We start from the raw sequence: 17604 nt of genomic DNA on the forward strand, positions 1-17604 counted from the left end.
ATGGATGAACCTCAAAGACGTGAATAAGCCAGACTTATAAGCCTATGTATTATATGACGCCATTCATATGAAATAATCAGAAAAAACAAATACAGAGACAGAAATCAGATCAATAACTGCCTACAACTAGGCGTATAAGCAAGGATTCATTCTTAAGGGTTGTAAGGAAGCAAATTAACCAAGCACCTGTCCTTTCCTTCTACTTCATATTTCATTCTTCAAATCCTTTTTCTTTTCTGTCCTTCATCCTCTCAATTATGCCCCAAAACTTTTTTTCAAGTTTTATGTTTCATTCATCTCTCAAGGCATCTTTGTAAGCCAATGGATGCATAATATACTCCTGACAATGGGTCCCCTCTCTCTGAGCAAACAACCTGACTTGAAGAAGCAGTCTCACAGACCAGCAGAAAGAAGGTGATCTTTGCTGACTTCCTACTGTAACTCCCAGCATTGTCATCATAAGGCTACTCAAAAAGAAATACCAATTTGCAGATTTTTTGCCAAAGAGGAAAAAAAATTACTTTAGATCATAAGGAAATGGTTGGAATACTTAACTTTTTGTGTTGTGTCAGTATAGAAAAGATTGTTTCTGGGTATATTGATCCATAAATGGTTGAGCAAAGGTTCAGAGAGAACATACCCAGCAACACCGAATAGCTTCTCAGCTCTGAGTTGCAGTCAGCATCGTCTCCTGGCAACTCCATACTTTGTTCTGAGCTGCTTAGCATCCTTCCTTTGACCACTACCAGTGAGCCCACAGTATTCTAGGCCTTACCATAGAAGCATGGATTCAGGCCCAGATCTAATCATCTCTTGTCCCTCACCAGTCATGTTAATTAATTAATTAAAATTTTATAACAAATTGCCATTTTCTGCCAGGGATTGTTCCAACTGCTGGGAATTCAATGACAGAAGAGAAGGCACCATTAGCTTATATTCTATCCTTGGGCTCTATGTGGTTATCTTACTTCCTCCTCAATTCAAGCACTGCCTGGCTAGGATAATTTTATTCTGCACCTCAAGTACAAAGTAAACTATGGGCAAAGCCATCTGTGAGGTTGGACTGCTGCTTTTTGGTCCGCTACACAGACACACAGCATGGGACCAACGCTCCTGATAAAGATAGCAAGCATCATCAGCCAAGACTTGCCATAAAGGCCCATCACTTGCTCTGAGTCCTGAGTTGTTTCCTCATACTTGTAGGACACCCCTGTTCTTTGCTGATACCTGGGAGCATGTGACAATTTCAAATGTTTCTCTTGTAACCTTTGACAAAACAGGGTCCAAATTCAAACCACATTATTTCTACCCAGTGGCTCCCAAGCTAACAGTATATTGGTTCAGTATTTATTTATTACAGCTTGTTGGCTGAATAGCTTGATCTCTTATCTGTGGCCATAATAATTTTCAGTCTTCATTTGTCTTTCAAGGTTTTTTAAATGAAATAATGTGTCTTCTCAGACTACTCATTAGGAAAAAAAGAGAGAATATTGTAAAGCTCTTGGGATTAATATGAAAATGTACAAAGGCTTCTCTGAGCTTTTAATCGTTCCTTCACTACAAGTCTCCTACATTAATGACTTAATGACGTTTGTCAAACCAGGGAGCACCGAATCTGGTCTCAGACACTGGAATATCTGCAATATTGAGAATTAATTACATAGCAACTCCATGCAAGTTAAGCGTCTCTTAAAAAAAAAAAAAAATCCCAGATTTTTTTCTTAAATACAACTTGTTTTTATGAAATATTACAGCAAATACAAAGGGATTGCCATGATATACTACTGAATATCCTGCTGAAAGTATCTGAAGTGAGTTCTTCCAGATGATGAATGCTCCCAGGCCTGGACCAAGTTGGCCTTAAAGAAAAGGATAGTGGCATTTCACCTGCAAATCTCTAGTAAGGACAGACGACCATCCCGCCTACCCTCCGGAGCTCATAAGGTTATTCTTGTGTTAATGACCTCACACAACATACAAATTCAGTCTTTCTGCTTCTCTTTCTCTTTAGAATGATTTCCCTAAAGCCAATGTTGGGCAAAATGCCACTAATACCACCATAAAGCCCCCACAGTGTTTGAAGGGGGAGGCATGAGACAGAGGGTTAGGAGGTAATCAAGCTTACAGATTAAAGCTTACTAAAGCTACAAGATGAGCACAGCTCCTGGTGTTTATTGACTCTTCTAGTATTGAGCACTCCTCCCCCACCCTCATGGCACAAAACACAAAGGTCTTTTCATCAATGGACCTCAAAGGCTGGTATGTTTTAGCGTTAAACTTCCAAGAACAGCATCCCTACTGGGGTTTTCTTTGGTATCCACCACAATCAGGCAACCATTCCTGCCTTTCCATACAAAATTATTCATGGCTGCGGATAATGAAATTATGCTATCCATGCACTGACATCTGGGAGGAGGGGGCACTGAGTATGCATAATAATCTGGACACACACACACACACACACACACAAGTCTTTTTCTGTGACAACAGGAGACAGAAATAGGAAAAAGTTAAAATAAGAAAAATTTTAAAAATTAAATACTATTTTAAGAGGGAAAAAAAAAGACTGTATTTGCTTATAATTCAACAGTTTATAGTAGGACCTTTTCTACTAATCTACTCTGGTAGAGGTGCTCTAAGGATTGATTCCCCCCTCCCAAACGTGCTAACGTTAGGCTGATTGGCTCAATTTACCTGTAACCCATCTCAGTCACTTTGCACATTAATCCCCAACTCTTTTCCTACTTCTTGAATTCCTCAACCCAAGTCCAGGAGAAGCAGTCACTTCACTTTTAGAATTTAACAACCACAGGACTTCTGTAATGAGCTAATGCTCGTTACTTTGCAAACCTCCAAAGGATACATAAACTTCATGTAGGATATGTAGGATATGTAAACTTCATTCATTATTTCCACTTTTTAACGTCTTGGGGCTATACCTAGGTTGCTAAATTGGGGAATACTAATTCCTGAGGGATATTTATTTGATTTTAGGCCATGAAAAATTTCCCACTGCTATTTGATAAATTATATTGTTTCACCATCACAACTAACTTAAAAGTTATGTAAATTATCCAGATGAACAAAAACAATTTACTATTATAACATTGTTAAACGAATTAGATAGCAATGACCACAGCTTCCCAATCGCAGTTTGAGACAGATAAATTTATACTTTATTGATAGCAGGAGCAGAAAGCCCTAATCACTAAACGCCGGCACAGTCTGGTTTCTGTAGGGTAATGACCCATCTCTCTATTCATAACAACAATCTCATTCATCATAATTCACATAAAAAAAAAAAAAAAAAGAACCCTAGTCAAGCTAATGGAGGAAACGTGTGAAAAGTGATTGGCTGGGTAAAACTCTGTATGCAGCTGGAGGGTCCTAATTGATTGTATTGTGCTGCAACTAAGCCTTCTGCCTAGTACAACAGATCTTTATCTAACTGCATTTCAATTGATTTTCACTGATAGTCTTCTTTCTTATGTCTAAGGCTTAAAGTACTAAACTAATAAAAGGATAAAAGACTTTGTAATACAGATTTCAAAATACAATGTCCAAGCAGGACTTCCAAGGAATAAGATGGCAGACTGGGTGTGTACAGCTCACCAAACAAACCAATGCCAGAACCTGGGATTTGGGGAGGTAATTTTTTTTTTTTTAATGTTTAGGATTTGAGTCTCTATTTTATTAGAGTCCAAAAGCAAAACACTAACCTAAACATTCAAAGATACAGTACCTAATGTTCATCTTGTCATAGGATGTAGAAATGTAAGACAAAAGCTATTACATGTGTTCTCAATATACCCATTTTATTGGTTTAGTACAGAATCAAAATGCCTTGGATTTAGTTTTCTCATTAAAAATAGTGATGGGCTAGGGCACCTGGGTGGCTCAGCTGGTTAAGCATCTGCCTTCAGCTCAGGTCATGATCCCAGGGTTCTGGGATCAAGCCCTGCATCAAGCCATGAGTTCGACGTTGGACTCTCTGCTCCAGCAGGAGTCTGGTTCTCCCTCTATCCCTCCCCACTGCTCATGCTCTCTCTCACTTTCACAATCCTCTCTCTCTCTCTCTCACAAACAAATAAATAAAATCTTTTAAAAGAAAATTAAAATAGTGATGGGTTTGGAAAGAAGGAAAGTATGATGGCTAGATAATGTTTAGCTTCCAGGTGAAAAACCTGGATTAACTGAAACACTAGATTAATTGAAACACTAAATCAAAAATCTAAAATTGGCCAAACAAACAGTCCACTCCCCAAATAGCATTGTTGAACAGAATTTAGAATGAGGATATACACTGCCATCCTTAAAGTTGTAACAGTTTGACCTACAATAAACTGTGCATATTTAAAGTATACAATTTGATGTTTTGACATAGTATAACCTATGAAACCATCACCACAATCAAGATACTGAACATACTCATCTTTGCCAAAGGTTTCCTTATGCCCCTTTGTGATCATCTCTCCCCTCATCCCATCTACATATCCAGGAAACCATTCATTGGTTTTAAAGTACCATAAATTTGTTAGCATTTTCTAGAATTTTATATAAATGAAACCATACAGTATGCATTTGTGTGGTCTGGTTCCTTTTATTTATTTGAGATCCATCCATGCTGCTACATTTATCAAAAAAAAAAAAAAAACCCTTTTTATTGCTGCATAATATTCCATTTTATGGATGAACAATAATTTGTTTACCCACGGACTTGATGGACATTTGCATATCCTCTGCAGTTCTTAGCTACCACAAATATAGCCACTGTTAAATTTTGATGTATGAGTCTTAGGGTGGACACATACTTTCATTTCTCTTGGTTAAATACTTAGTAGTGAAATGTCTAGGACATATGGTAGGTATATGTTTAATCTTTTAAGGAACTGTCAAATTGTTTTCCGAAGTGTTTCTATGATTCTACCTTTCCAATAATAATAGTGTATGTGAGCTCTGGCTGCTCTATGTTCTTTCCTAAACTTGGTATGGTCAGTAGTTTTCAATATGAGACAATCTACTAAGTATGTAGTGGTACCTCATGGTTTTAATTCACAGTTCTCTAACGATTACTGATGTTGATCATCTTTGCATGTGCTTATTTGCCATCCGCATTTCTTCTTCAGTGAAATCTATTCAGATCACTTGCCCAATTTTTCTTTGGTGGTTTTCTTGTTATTGAGTTTTGAGTTTTTATATATTTACATTTTCTTTTACCATATATGTGATTTGAAAATATTTTCTCCTAATGTATGGCTTTCATTAATATTTTCTCCTCATATGTGGCATTCCATTTAACAGTATCATTATAAGAACTGAGGTTCTTAATTTTGATGTTCAATTTATCAATTTTTTCTGTTATGCACCATACTTTCAGTGTAAAAACTATGAAATTAGTCTTATACTGATTTTCTCTATTGTTTTTCAGTTTTCATTTATTTGACTTACACTTTGATCCTTATTCTAGCTTATTAAGATAGGAACTGAGATTATTGAGTTGAGATCTTTCTTACTTCCTAACATAGCCATTTAGTGCTATATATTTTCCTCTAAGTACTGCTTTAGTACATTCCACAAATTCTGATATGCTGTGTCTTAATTTTCACCCAGTTCAAAATAAATTCTAATTTTTAAATTTCTTCTTAGACCCATTAGCTTAGAAGTGTTAGTTTCCAAATATTTGAATGTTCTTCCAAATATTGTATGGTTATTGATTTCTAACTTACTGCATTGTGGTCAGAGAACATACTTTGTATGATTTAAATTCTTTAAATTTATTGAGGCTTGTTTTATGGTTCAGAATATGGGTTATCATCATAAATATTCTGTATGCCTTGAAAAGAAGGTGGTTCAGCTGGTGGTGGTGAAAGAGACATATACTGTATAGAGATAGATATCAATTAGACTAAGTTGGCCATTAGTGTTACTCAAGTCTTCCATGTCCTTCCATGTCTGTCTGTCTCTCTCTCAATTACTGAGAGAGGGATATTGAAATCCCCAACTATAATTCTGTGTTTGCCTAATTTTGCTTACAGTTCATTTTTGGTTCATAGGTTTTAAAGCTCTTGTAATGAGGCACATAAATATTTAGAATTGATAGATCCTCTTCATGAATTAACACCCTTATACTATGAATATTCCCTTATTCTGTACTAATATTCTTTCTTTTGGAGTCTACTTTGTCTATTAATAGAAACTTTACTGTTTTCTTTTGATTAGTGTTAATATAGTATATTGTTACTTCCATACCTTTACTTTTATCCTATTTATGTCTTTATATTTAAGTGGGTTTCTTATAGGTAGCATACAGTGAAATCTTCCTTTTTTAGCCAAGTTCATAATTTATGTCTTTTAATTGGGCATTAGGCCACTTATACTTAATGAGATTTTGTTTTAAATCAACTATATTGCTATATGTTTTCTATTTGCCCATATGGTTTTTTTTTCCTTTTTTTTTCTTCCTCTCTCTTCTTTTGGATTGAATATTTTTATGATTCCTTTGATCTCATTTGTTGCCTTATCAGCTATATAAATCCTTGGTACTTCAGTGGTTACTTTAGGGTTTATATCATATATTTGTATTTATCAAAGTTTGCCCTTAAGGAATATTATAACACGTCATATATAGTATAAAAAGCTTACAATGTTTTTCTCTTTATCACTGGCTCTAAGTAATTTGATTATGATGTGCTTTTAAGCTTTGTTAGGCAGGCCTGGAACAGTCTAGGAAAATACTATAGGAAAAATTCTGCCCCACTGTGGAGACAAAAACCCTTATGAGTATTCTCCCCATTTGCCTATAAATGATAAGACTTCCCATGTGGTTGGTGGGAACAGAAACTTCTTTGCAGTCCTGTGTGAATTTCAGTGAATTATTCCCTTTTTAGGTGGGCCTTCCTGGGCCTTGGGTAGCTTCCTCATGTGTCAAGCAGGACTCTGCTAAAGTCTAGAGATCTCTGCAGATTTTTAGAGTTTTCTCTCTGTGTAGCTCTCTTGTTTTCTGCCCTGTGCATAACATACACCTCCCCAAACTCCCAGTTCATTTCTTCTACTCAGAGAGACTGCTGTGCTCCACCTAGATCTACCTCTCCCTAGAATATGTATTGGCAGTGAGCCAGTATAATTGTGAGACTCACTTCATTTGTTTTCCATTTCTTGGGGATCACTGTCTTTAACAACCCGAAATCCAGTATCTTGAAAGCCACTGTATCATGTAATTGTCCAGTCTGTTTCAGGTGAAAAGGTAAGTCTGGTACCTCCATTCATTGAAGGCCTTGTAAAATTCGATGCAGGGAGTATCCAATTAATACTCAGAAAATAAATGTTAATTTTTTCACCTTTATTAAAATTAACTTACAGAAATTGAAAGGAACATAATCTATTTTAAATGACATTAGTAAAAAATTGTCCAATATCCACAAACATCCTTAACTTCAAAAAACACCAATTCATAATCTTATCACCAATACCACTCTCTGCTTTTCAGATGTCTTTAACATCTGTATAACAAATGAAAAAATATACTGGTTTTTCTGATTTTGTGTATACTTATGGACATTGATGTTGAGAATTTCTATAAAGTACACTAAGAAATCCTTACACAAAACAATCCTGTCTCATAGTACAGTTAGCTTAGCCACAGGCAGAACCCCAAACCAAATTGTTATACAAAGAACTGGACATACAAAATGTTATCTTCATTCTGGATTTCATAAAAACTGTTCAGTTTAAAGGGATTTACCATTTTGCTTCACGTGAAATATTTAAAAAGTCAGTTAAAAGTTTTCGTTTTTGTTTTTTTGCACTTTATGGTCAAAACAACATATGGTATTGTCTAAACACAGGGATGAAATGGTTATTAGAATTATTGAGAAAATACGTGTCTTGATTGTAAGGTCTTAAAAATTACCATGAAATACATTCCAACTTTTAATAATGTATTAGCTGAGAGCACAATGAGAATCCTTGCATTCTTGCCCTTAAAACAGATGACCTTTTTAGATAATTAGGTTTAGAACAGGACCCTGTATGATGTGTTCGTGGATGAGGACACATTTATTAACACATGCATCTTGAGGGGTGAGATCTTCTATTTGCAGGCACTAGAAAACTAGGCAAAATGACTAGAAGTTAGCTTACACTACTGCAGATCTTTCAACATTCTATATCACTCTATGGCATTATTGAAGTGAACATAAGTCATTTCAAAACTGTACTATATTGTAATTAGAATATAAGGTATGAGAAGTCATATTTACAATGACTATAAGCCCTCAGAGGAAGTTAATGAACTGAGGCTGACCTTGATCATTGACTCAGATCCTGCAGCACAGGGCAGTACCTGCTCCCTCTCCCACATTTGCCAACCTTTGCTACAACAGTAATCAATTTGCTGTCTTGATCTCTCAAGCATATCATACATTTTTTGATCCATCATTAAGCCTCAAACTTGTGGCCTAATTAAATTACTGAAGAAAGACACTTTGGAATTCTAGACTTTGGTAGGAGAAAAATTAAAGATAAATATTTGAACAAGGTGAGAAAATTATGACCTAATCTCCATGCAGTCATTAATGATTCAAAATTGCTGTTCAAAATAAATTAATTTTTACTTGAATGCTTTAAAAACAAAACAAAACAAAATGATGTCAAACCATTTTACAGCGTGGTAATTACATCCTAAATATAATATGTAGAAGAGAGAAACAGAAAAGGCTCCAGGGACAAGACAGCTCCACGTAACAGGTGTAAATAGATATGGAGTTGGTGTCTAAGAATCATCAAAAAGATCTTCTGGACTGTAGAAGTTACATGGGAAAACTGTGGAGGGATAGAAAAAAAAAAAAAAAAGCCTAGAGTTAGAGAAATGAAAGACAGAAAAAGGAAGATAGATCAGAGAAAAGAAAAGTCAAGCTTGACACAGCCAATGAAATAATGAGCTAATGCTAAATTTTGTCAATGGGTATAAATTTCACTTGTTTCCTATGAATGATAAAAGCCAATGGAGAAATCAAATTATTTCTAGAATCAGGAGACAAGCAGTGCCATCTTATACCAAAGGAGAGAGAGTAAACCTCTAGTTACAGCAAATATAAAAAAGTAGGTTTTATAGACTCTTAAATACAGGGGATACTGGTAGTTGCCAGAAGGGAACTGAGTGTGTGTGGGGGGGGTGAAATAGAAGGTGATTAAGAGGTACAAACATCCAGTTATCAACTCACAGAAAGTATAGCATAGGGAATACAGTCAACAATACTGGAATAACGTTGTATGGTGACAGATGATAACTACACTTATCATGGGGAGCACTGAGTAATGTACAAAATTGTCAAACCACTATGTTGCACACCTGAAACTAATTTAACATTGCATATCAACTATACTTCAATTTTTTAATAAAGTAGATTTTAGCAAGGCAAAACCCCATTAAGAGTGGCTAAGACGGTGAAAAACAGGCAGGGGGAACAGATGATATTAGAAAGAATAAAGGAAAACAGGAATTAATTGTGTAAGCACTAAAAAACAGAAAGTAAATCACAGCATTTCTCTTCGCACAGAATGCCCTTCCAAAAATTACCACCAATTCAGACATAACCCCTACAAGAAGCCATAGTCCCATTAATAGGATTTCCCCCCCTTACCTCTGGGAGCCCACAGCACTCCATATAGGTAAGGCTCTTGTGTGGTATTTGTGTAAGTTTATCTTGTAACCCAGTTAACTGTAAATATTTCTATCCCATTCGATTGCAAACTACTTATGTCAGGGGCCTTTTCTTTAGTACAGTACCTAGGACCTCATGCCCTCGGCCACGGCCCACCAGGATGCTCAATGGATAGCTGCTTTAAAGCTACCTGTCAGAAGCTTAAAAATACCAGTGCTAAGATTTCATTTCTCTCTCAATAATCTAAATGATTACAGATCAGGGAGAGTGGAATTCTAGATATGGCAATATCTTGTTATATAAATTTAAGCTTGTATACCCATTTTGCTGAATTTTACTTTCATTTAAGGTGGTAGGACTTGATAAGCATCCTCTTAGTGCTTCAGTTCTAAGATGATGATTCTCCCTGCCCTGAATGCAAAGCATTTATTATCTGTGTCATTAATTTTGCAATGGATCATATAATGCCTTGTGGTATTTCTTCATCTTTTAAGTAATTCAAATTCATTTATGCCTCATCTTTCCCAACTGAAGTGCCTTGAATGGAGAAAAGGAACAAAATTTTCTCATCTCCCACACGCTAAGAACACAATAAAGATTCAATAAATATCTACCTACTTCACAAAACAAGAAAATGCTCCTTGGGCTGCAAATTCCCATCCTGAGATCCCACTGCAGATTGCCTTTTAACTAGAAGTACATAGTTGGAAGGGAACACTGATAAAGCCATCAGTTATACAACTGAGTTTATAGGACAAAAATGACACAGAAGAATTCAAGGCTTCTGCTTGTTGATAACCTGACAAAAGGAGCTCCCAGGAAGGGTGTTTTGTTTTGCAAGAATGAAAACCAATTGAGCAGGGGCATCTCCTAAATCAGCAACCATAGGGGAAAACTTACCAGAGACTTTGTGCCCTTTGTTCACTGAGAGGCCCAAGGAGCAATTACCTGCTTCCGCCATGGTCATTACCATCACAAAGAATCAGGCACAGTCCCAGGGTGGAAAGACCGTATTTGCCTTTACAAAATTTCCATTCAACTCCCAGCTCTAACACTTGGTTATCAGGCTGGATTCCTTCACCTCACTAAACCTCTGTTTAAAATCATCAATAGGATATGAAGTACTAATTCCTGCCTGGGATTAATTCAGGCAGCACAAATGTAGAGTTCTCTATAAATTAGAGTAATGTTTCAAAAAATCACACGTTGCATTGAGAGTGCCTGACACCACCGAAGTAGGTGGGGCTCAGGTAATGGTGGCCAGTACAGGTAACTGACTTTCTCCAGAGCATCTGTGTTCTTACATGTGACTGTACTGATTTCTTTGGATCCCAAGATTTCCTTTGAGGAAAAGTCTCTAATTTAAGTACTCCGAGCCCTAACAGGGCTTCTTTTGAAACCTATCAAGTAACTGAAGAAACTACAGAGAGAGAAAAGACCATCTAAGGAGTAATAATCTAGTGGGTAGAAACTGTCATGGCATGTGTTCTCCCAGGCAGGCCTGCTGAGCACCCTGATTCCTGGACAGATATTGTATAGAGAACCAGCTAAGGACTGTCACCTTTCAATCTGAGTGCCTATAGTAGGGCCTCTGGTTCAGAATTCTCAAAACAGATCATAGAAGTAGCCCAAAGAAGAGAAAACATGTTGGGGTTAATAGAACAGTCTTACTAATGAAGACGTAAATTATTTTATCTATGTGGATAAAAGTTACAAGGAACTGGAAAATTATGACAGAAACTATACTGAACATAATATTTTTTTTGATGATTTAGAAGACACGTTCACTATCATGTCACTGTTTCAGAATCACTATACAGGTGATTTCATGGTACTTTCATTGCCTTCTGTTAAGGGTTTTATAAATTTCCCATTATCGAGGTCTCCAAAAATAAAACAAGCTGAATCCTTATCATTGATTACAGTGCTTAACAATATGGCCAGTTTAATTAAAACTTTAGCTTTGTTATTTTGTTTCTTTGACTCCTGGACAGATGGTATATTACCATTTCTTAAACTATATTCCAGAAGAGACTCTGGAATAAAACCTTTAAACTAAATAATGAATCTAGGCAGCTCTGAATTGGAATAAGGTACTGGCTACTCTTTCAAAACTAAAATATCTTGGTGAAATAGAGAAAATAAATTATTTTATCTCTGGTACTTAAGAAGAGTTGACCCCCTAACTTTTAATGTAGAAGAAAGGTGTTATTCAGTAATATCTACCATGTGTGCTGTAGTGCTTTGCTCATATGATGGGAGCAACATCTACTCATTCTAAGCAAACTCACTCTAGGTATTCACTATCACATTACACAAATAGGGGTTCATTTACTAAATGAATGTGAATAGAACATTGCCCTGTTCTTTCACAACATAAGACTAAACTCACAGAACTATATACGAAACTTGAACAAGATACATATGTAATTTTCTTAAGGAAAAAATTCTAACGCTATGATGGTCCTCTTGAATGTCTCCTGTAGGAAGAAAAGGAAGGAACATTAAGGATGTAAACAATACCCTGTTCTTTCTTATATTCCACCAGGAGTGGTTCCTCCGGTTCCAGCCTTGGCCAGAGATACAGCTCCTCCCCAAGGAGGGCACTATGACATGGAATCAGTTTCAGAAAGAGAATATATCCCTGAGCTGGTTTACTTATTATTTTTGTTTTCAACAACAAAAAGCTGAAAACTGCAAAAAGCTATCAGAGAAGTCTGCTAAAATAAATGCAGAGTCCAAAAAAATCAGTGAACCATACCAATAAGGTTTATTCCTGGGATCATCTTGGTCTTAGCTGCTGTACAACAGACTGTAGCACAGAAAAAGATAGGCATTCTGTCAGAACCTCTCCAAACAAAATATGGGGTATATATCTGCCCTTCCTCTGTAGCCATTTCTCTGTAGGAGAAAATTCCCTTTCTGGGGACACAAATGCAGAAAAAACCTCTATTTGTTGGAAATAAAAAGAAACCTGGGGTCAAGAGCACTTCTGCAATTCCAATGTGAGACCTCCCTCAAGAGATGATTCTCTACCTAATCTACCCCCAACCCATTAATCTTCACGGGGCCTCCCCTGCTTACATGAACCATACAGACACCTGTAAAAATGGCGGCTCCACACACATTGCAGACACTGCCTGCTTACCCAGGAGATTTTCCAATAACAGATGTGTAGTTGTTGTTGTTTTTTTTTTTATTTTATTTATTTATTTGACAGAGATCACAAGTAGGCAGAGAGGCAGGCAGAGAGAGAGAGAGGAGGAAGCTTTCTGCTGAGCAGAAAGCCCGATGAGGGGCTCGATCCCAGGACCCTGAGATCATGACCTGAGCTAAAGGCAGAGACTTAACCCACTGAGCCACCCAGGCGCCCCAACAGATGTGTAGTTTTTACTTTTAAAAAATGTACAGGGGCACCTGGGTGGCTCAGTGGGTTAAGCCTCTGCCTTCAGCTCAGGTCATGATCTCATGGTTCTGGGACGGAGCCCCACATTGGGCTATCTGCTCAGCAGGGAGCCTGCTTTCCTCCCTCTTCCTCTGCCTGCCTCTCTGCCTAATTGCAATCCCTCTCTGTCAAATAAACAAATAAAATCTTTAAAAAAAAATTAAAAATGTACAGCACCAGCATATATATATATATATATGTATATATATATATATATGTGTGTGTATATATATATGTATATATATATACATACAAACATAAATACACACATACATACATATCATTTGGGATAGTAAAACCACCCGCATACAGACTAACCTATATAGTCTAGCAACCACATCTACATTCAGCAGGTAACTATAAATCAGCTCTACATTTATCTATTATACACAGATTTAGGGTTTCTTAGAAGAAATCCAATTTAGTCATGGCATCAAATATGTGTTTTTTCCCCCTCTGAGAGAGTAATATAATTGAATTCTGTCCCTCATAGCAGATCAGTGCTGTTCATCTTTGTCTAGCAATGTGTTTATAAAGGCCAGGGAAGGCAATACTGATACTTTTCCAGTACAAGCTACTAGTTAAATATCAGCTGAAGAGAATGAGTTCAACCAACCAGACAGCAACTCAGGCACCATGAAACTGGATTTGCGGAGGCTGGTGTGTGTGTTGGGGGGAAAGGGTAGATGACTACCCTCAACCAGCAACCACCCTTGCCCTCAGCTGACATCACCTTTCCAGATGGCTTGCTCAACCCTTGCTTAGGTGGTTCAAAATAAAAGCACTGTCTGTCTTTTCACCCAGAAATGTGTACACTGAGGTATAAAATGTAAAAAAAAAAAGACACTGATAAAAATCACATGATCGATCAAATATTGCCTAGACCTACCAGCATATTCTGTCTTCTGTCTCTGCCTTTTAACGAATAAATTGAAAAACAGTGTGCTCTGTGATAATGAAATCAGGACAACTGCTTTAAATTAAATATAACAAGTAGACCTTGTAACATGACTGAAATCCATCCCAGCCTTTTTCTAAATTCCAAAGGCACCAAATTCCTCCTTAACAATATTTGATAAGAGATGTTTAACACTTTTCATATATTTCCTGTAATTACACATTTATAACCAAATGTGGATTTACTTGGCAGCCATACCAAAATGTTTCATATTGCCCTTCGATTGCAACCCTTGTTGCTGAAATACAGTATACTAAAAATGAAATAACTTTTCCATTTTAATGTGGTTATAAGCTTCCTGCTAGGCAGCAACCTAATTGAGACTTTTGATGTTAGCTTTTTTAAGACATGCTATCCTTCATCATCTGTAGAGTATTTTAACTATAGATCTCTTGCAGTCTTCCTCAAGTTGACAGAGGGAAGGGGGAAGGGGTGGGAGGAGGAAGGCCACTTTATCAAAGTCAGTGGAAATACAAGGTATTAATTATGTTAAATGAAGAAATATGGGCATTTGGTTACTTTTGTGGGTCAGAAATATTTTAATCTGTCGCTGCCAGCCGGCTGCCTCACCCTGAACACCCCTGCACTTATATCAGTTGCAGGAACACATCAAAGTTCCAAACTGTGAGGAAAGCAGCCACCAAGTAGGGCCTTCCCCACCACCCCTGCTAACCCCTCCCTCTTCACCCTCTCCCCTCACCCTCTCCACCCCGCCCCCACCAAGGTCACAGTTTTAACTAGCAAGACCACAGCATTATCCACTACAATTGGTAATAAGGCCACGACCTTTTTTTTACATTTTGGAAATATAGATGTTAGAAAAATTGGTAAACCCTTGGCCCAAGGCAATAAAAAGAAAAAAAGAGCCCTCATAAATAAGAAATAAAACTTTTGTGATATTTAGAAAAGAAAACAAATGGTGTACTCAATTGCTCTCCGTCAAAGCAGAGTTGGCTCACACAGATGCAGCTGACTTCTAAGCTTTGCTAAGACGGCCAAGCACACGGTCCAGCAGCAGAGTTACAGGGAGGGAAACATAAATGTCGGCTTCCACGCCCAAACGCATTAAGGCAACACTTGGAAACTCTGCATATGAACAGTCAAGAAAGCCAATAGCTATTCTGTAAATGCAACATAGTCTCTATAAGACCTGGATAGGGACTTATTCAAGGTCACCCAGCAACAGTTTAAAAATTCACTCAGACTATTTTGTAAAATTTTTCTGATCAAGGAATCAGATAGGTTAAGAAGTCAGGTTACTATAATATGGTACAATAATTGTAAAAATAAACAACATAAAAAAACCAGCCCAACCACACTGCTTTTGACCAAAAAAGCAACTTTTTAGTGAACTATACTTCCCTGCACTCACTTTATATTTTTTAATCTAGTTGCCTATAATGATTTCAGACAGATGCATTTATAGAGGATTCTAATTTCAAGATAAATCTTTGATTTAAATAAAAATCAAAGATAACTACCAATTTTCTCTTCTACTTCACTTTCAGAAAATTTGCAAAGCAATTAATTTAACCATGGTTCAAATTTAAAGAAACGGATCCTCTCCATATAATAGGCAAACAAAATTTACCTGTTCTAGGGCTGGGTTTTGAGAGTTCTCATGTTTGAATTTTTTTAAAAACAGGAACTCATCAGAGTAAGGCACAAAAATCCTGTGATTGTCTTTAAGCTTACATTTCATGATGGTAAGTAAAGAGGGGGACATCTTTTAGGTAAAAATCCCCCCCCCCACCAAAAAAAAACCCCAAATACAATAATATCTAAGCCCACAGCACTCAAGTGAAAAGACAAAGGCCCTCCCTCTCCCTGCCTCTGAAAAGAAACTATGAAGCCAAAGGCCTTTTCACTATTGTTGAGTCACTGCGGACTTACTGAAATGTGTGCACTTCACTACAGCCTTCCGCATCCTCAAGGATGTTAAAACTACACAAGATATCTATCTAAAGATACTCATTACAGAGCTGCATGAACTTTTTCTAATCCTAATTCAATAAAAATCCACATACCATGAGTCAGGCTTACCGACTAGTGTTCAATCAGGAATAAAAGGATTTAGAAAGACATTCACCTGCAATCACCTCACAATCTTCTTTATCATTTCACATACTACTTCTTGGAATAAAAGCGCTATGATAGGACATTTTACTTATGTTGATAATTAATTGTTGCTAGAAGTAACAGCTCTCGCCACAAGGAATTTAAAAGTAAACAAAACGAAACCTTTTTAAGCTGACCCTGGGTATACCTTCTCTGATATTAAACCATAGCAACATTCAATTTTGAAAATAAGCAGAAGTAAACATATTGATTTTCTGTTCCTATGTGTAATTCTTACTGAGTAGTCAAAGGCAAAAAAAAGTCATAGCTGAGACAGTGAAGACTATAACTCTATTCTCAGGCTCTAAAGGAGAAGATTTATGAATACATATGGATTCATAAGTTTGTGCTTTAAATGAGAAAAATTATGGTTACATATATTTTGATTTGTTGATGTTAAATTGTGTCAAGAAAATACGCAAGCTGATATATAAATAATTTCTACCTATATATACACGTAAGAAAATAAATACATTTCTGACAATACAACATGTGAACTTCCTATCAAATTTCTGAGCTTTTAGCAATTTGGTTTAGCCATTTGGTTATTTGCTAACTTTTGCATCTGTCTGTATCTTTCAAATATAGAAGCCTCTTATATTAAACAAATGTAGTCAGACTAGCCTGGCTTTTCCACTGATGTCTAAATAGAATTCCTTTACTAGAGCTTCCCTACTGCCTCATGTACTACCCCTCTCTCTCCCTTTAAGCAAATAACAGTTATCAGTCAACTGGCTATTTGTGTAACTTGAATTTCATTGTTAGGAGAGGAGTGTGGAAATTATTCAAAAGTCTAGATAAAGAGAGCCTGATATTTGAGGCATTATTAACAATCTGTCTAACGTCAGTTAAAGATTCACTACTAAACATTACCAATTATAACAGCTACATGAATTCAGTAAAATACTTTTGAAAAAGGTACCAGCCTTGTATGTCTAACTTGATTTTTAAAATGACTCAGATTTAGCTTAACTACACGAAAGCAGCCGACGTTATTACTAAAACAAATACCAACCACAAAAAGCCATGCACATATTCTAGCACTCTTTCTAAAAAAATGCCTGAAACACTTGAAAAACTTGGCATAAGATACAGTCCTAACATTACTAGAGATTTGATGGGTCATGTAAAGAGTAAGAATTCATCTCCCAGATTTGAAAAACAGGAAAATAAACCTTTCCATGGATATAGAAAAAATATCCAAGTATAAACAAAATATCCATGATTAAATAAAACTTTACGTGATTAAAACTGGCTAGCATTGTATGAAATTAATGCTAATGGTTCATCATAGTCTTGTTTGCATGTTTAACATCTCCCATGGAAAAAAAAATTAAAAAAAAAAAAAAAGACTTGCAGGAAGGAGAAGCAAAGGGAAAACTAAAGTCATACATGGTTAAGGATGGAGAGAGAAGAAATAT

At 36.5% G+C, this 17604-nt stretch overlaps 1 protein-coding gene across 11 annotated transcripts in view; it reads right to left on the reverse strand.

The window, feature by feature from the left end:
- The window catches only part of BCAS3 (BCAS3 microtubule associated cell migration factor), a 584626-nt gene that overhangs the window by 178738 nt on the left and 388284 nt on the right, over positions 1–17604 (reverse strand). Inside the window, exon 24 of one of the 11 annotated variants that reach the window (XM_004747245.3) lies at positions 4105–8820. The exons of the other annotated variants lie outside the window; for them this stretch is intronic. Within the exon in view, the coding sequence (XP_004747302.1) occupies positions 8771–8820 (50 nt within the window). The 3' untranslated portion in view covers positions 4105–8770. Of the gene's footprint in view, positions 1–4104; positions 8821–17604 lie in introns of those variants that run through there. 11 annotated transcript variants of the gene reach the window in all.

This window comes from Mustela putorius, unplaced genomic scaffold (genome assembly GCF_011764305.1).
Source record: "Mustela putorius furo isolate JIRA1106 unplaced genomic scaffold, ASM1176430v1.1 tig00003962_pilon_pilon_pilon, whole genome shotgun sequence".
Lineage (NCBI taxonomy): Eukaryota > Metazoa > Chordata > Mammalia > Carnivora > Mustelidae > Mustela > Mustela putorius.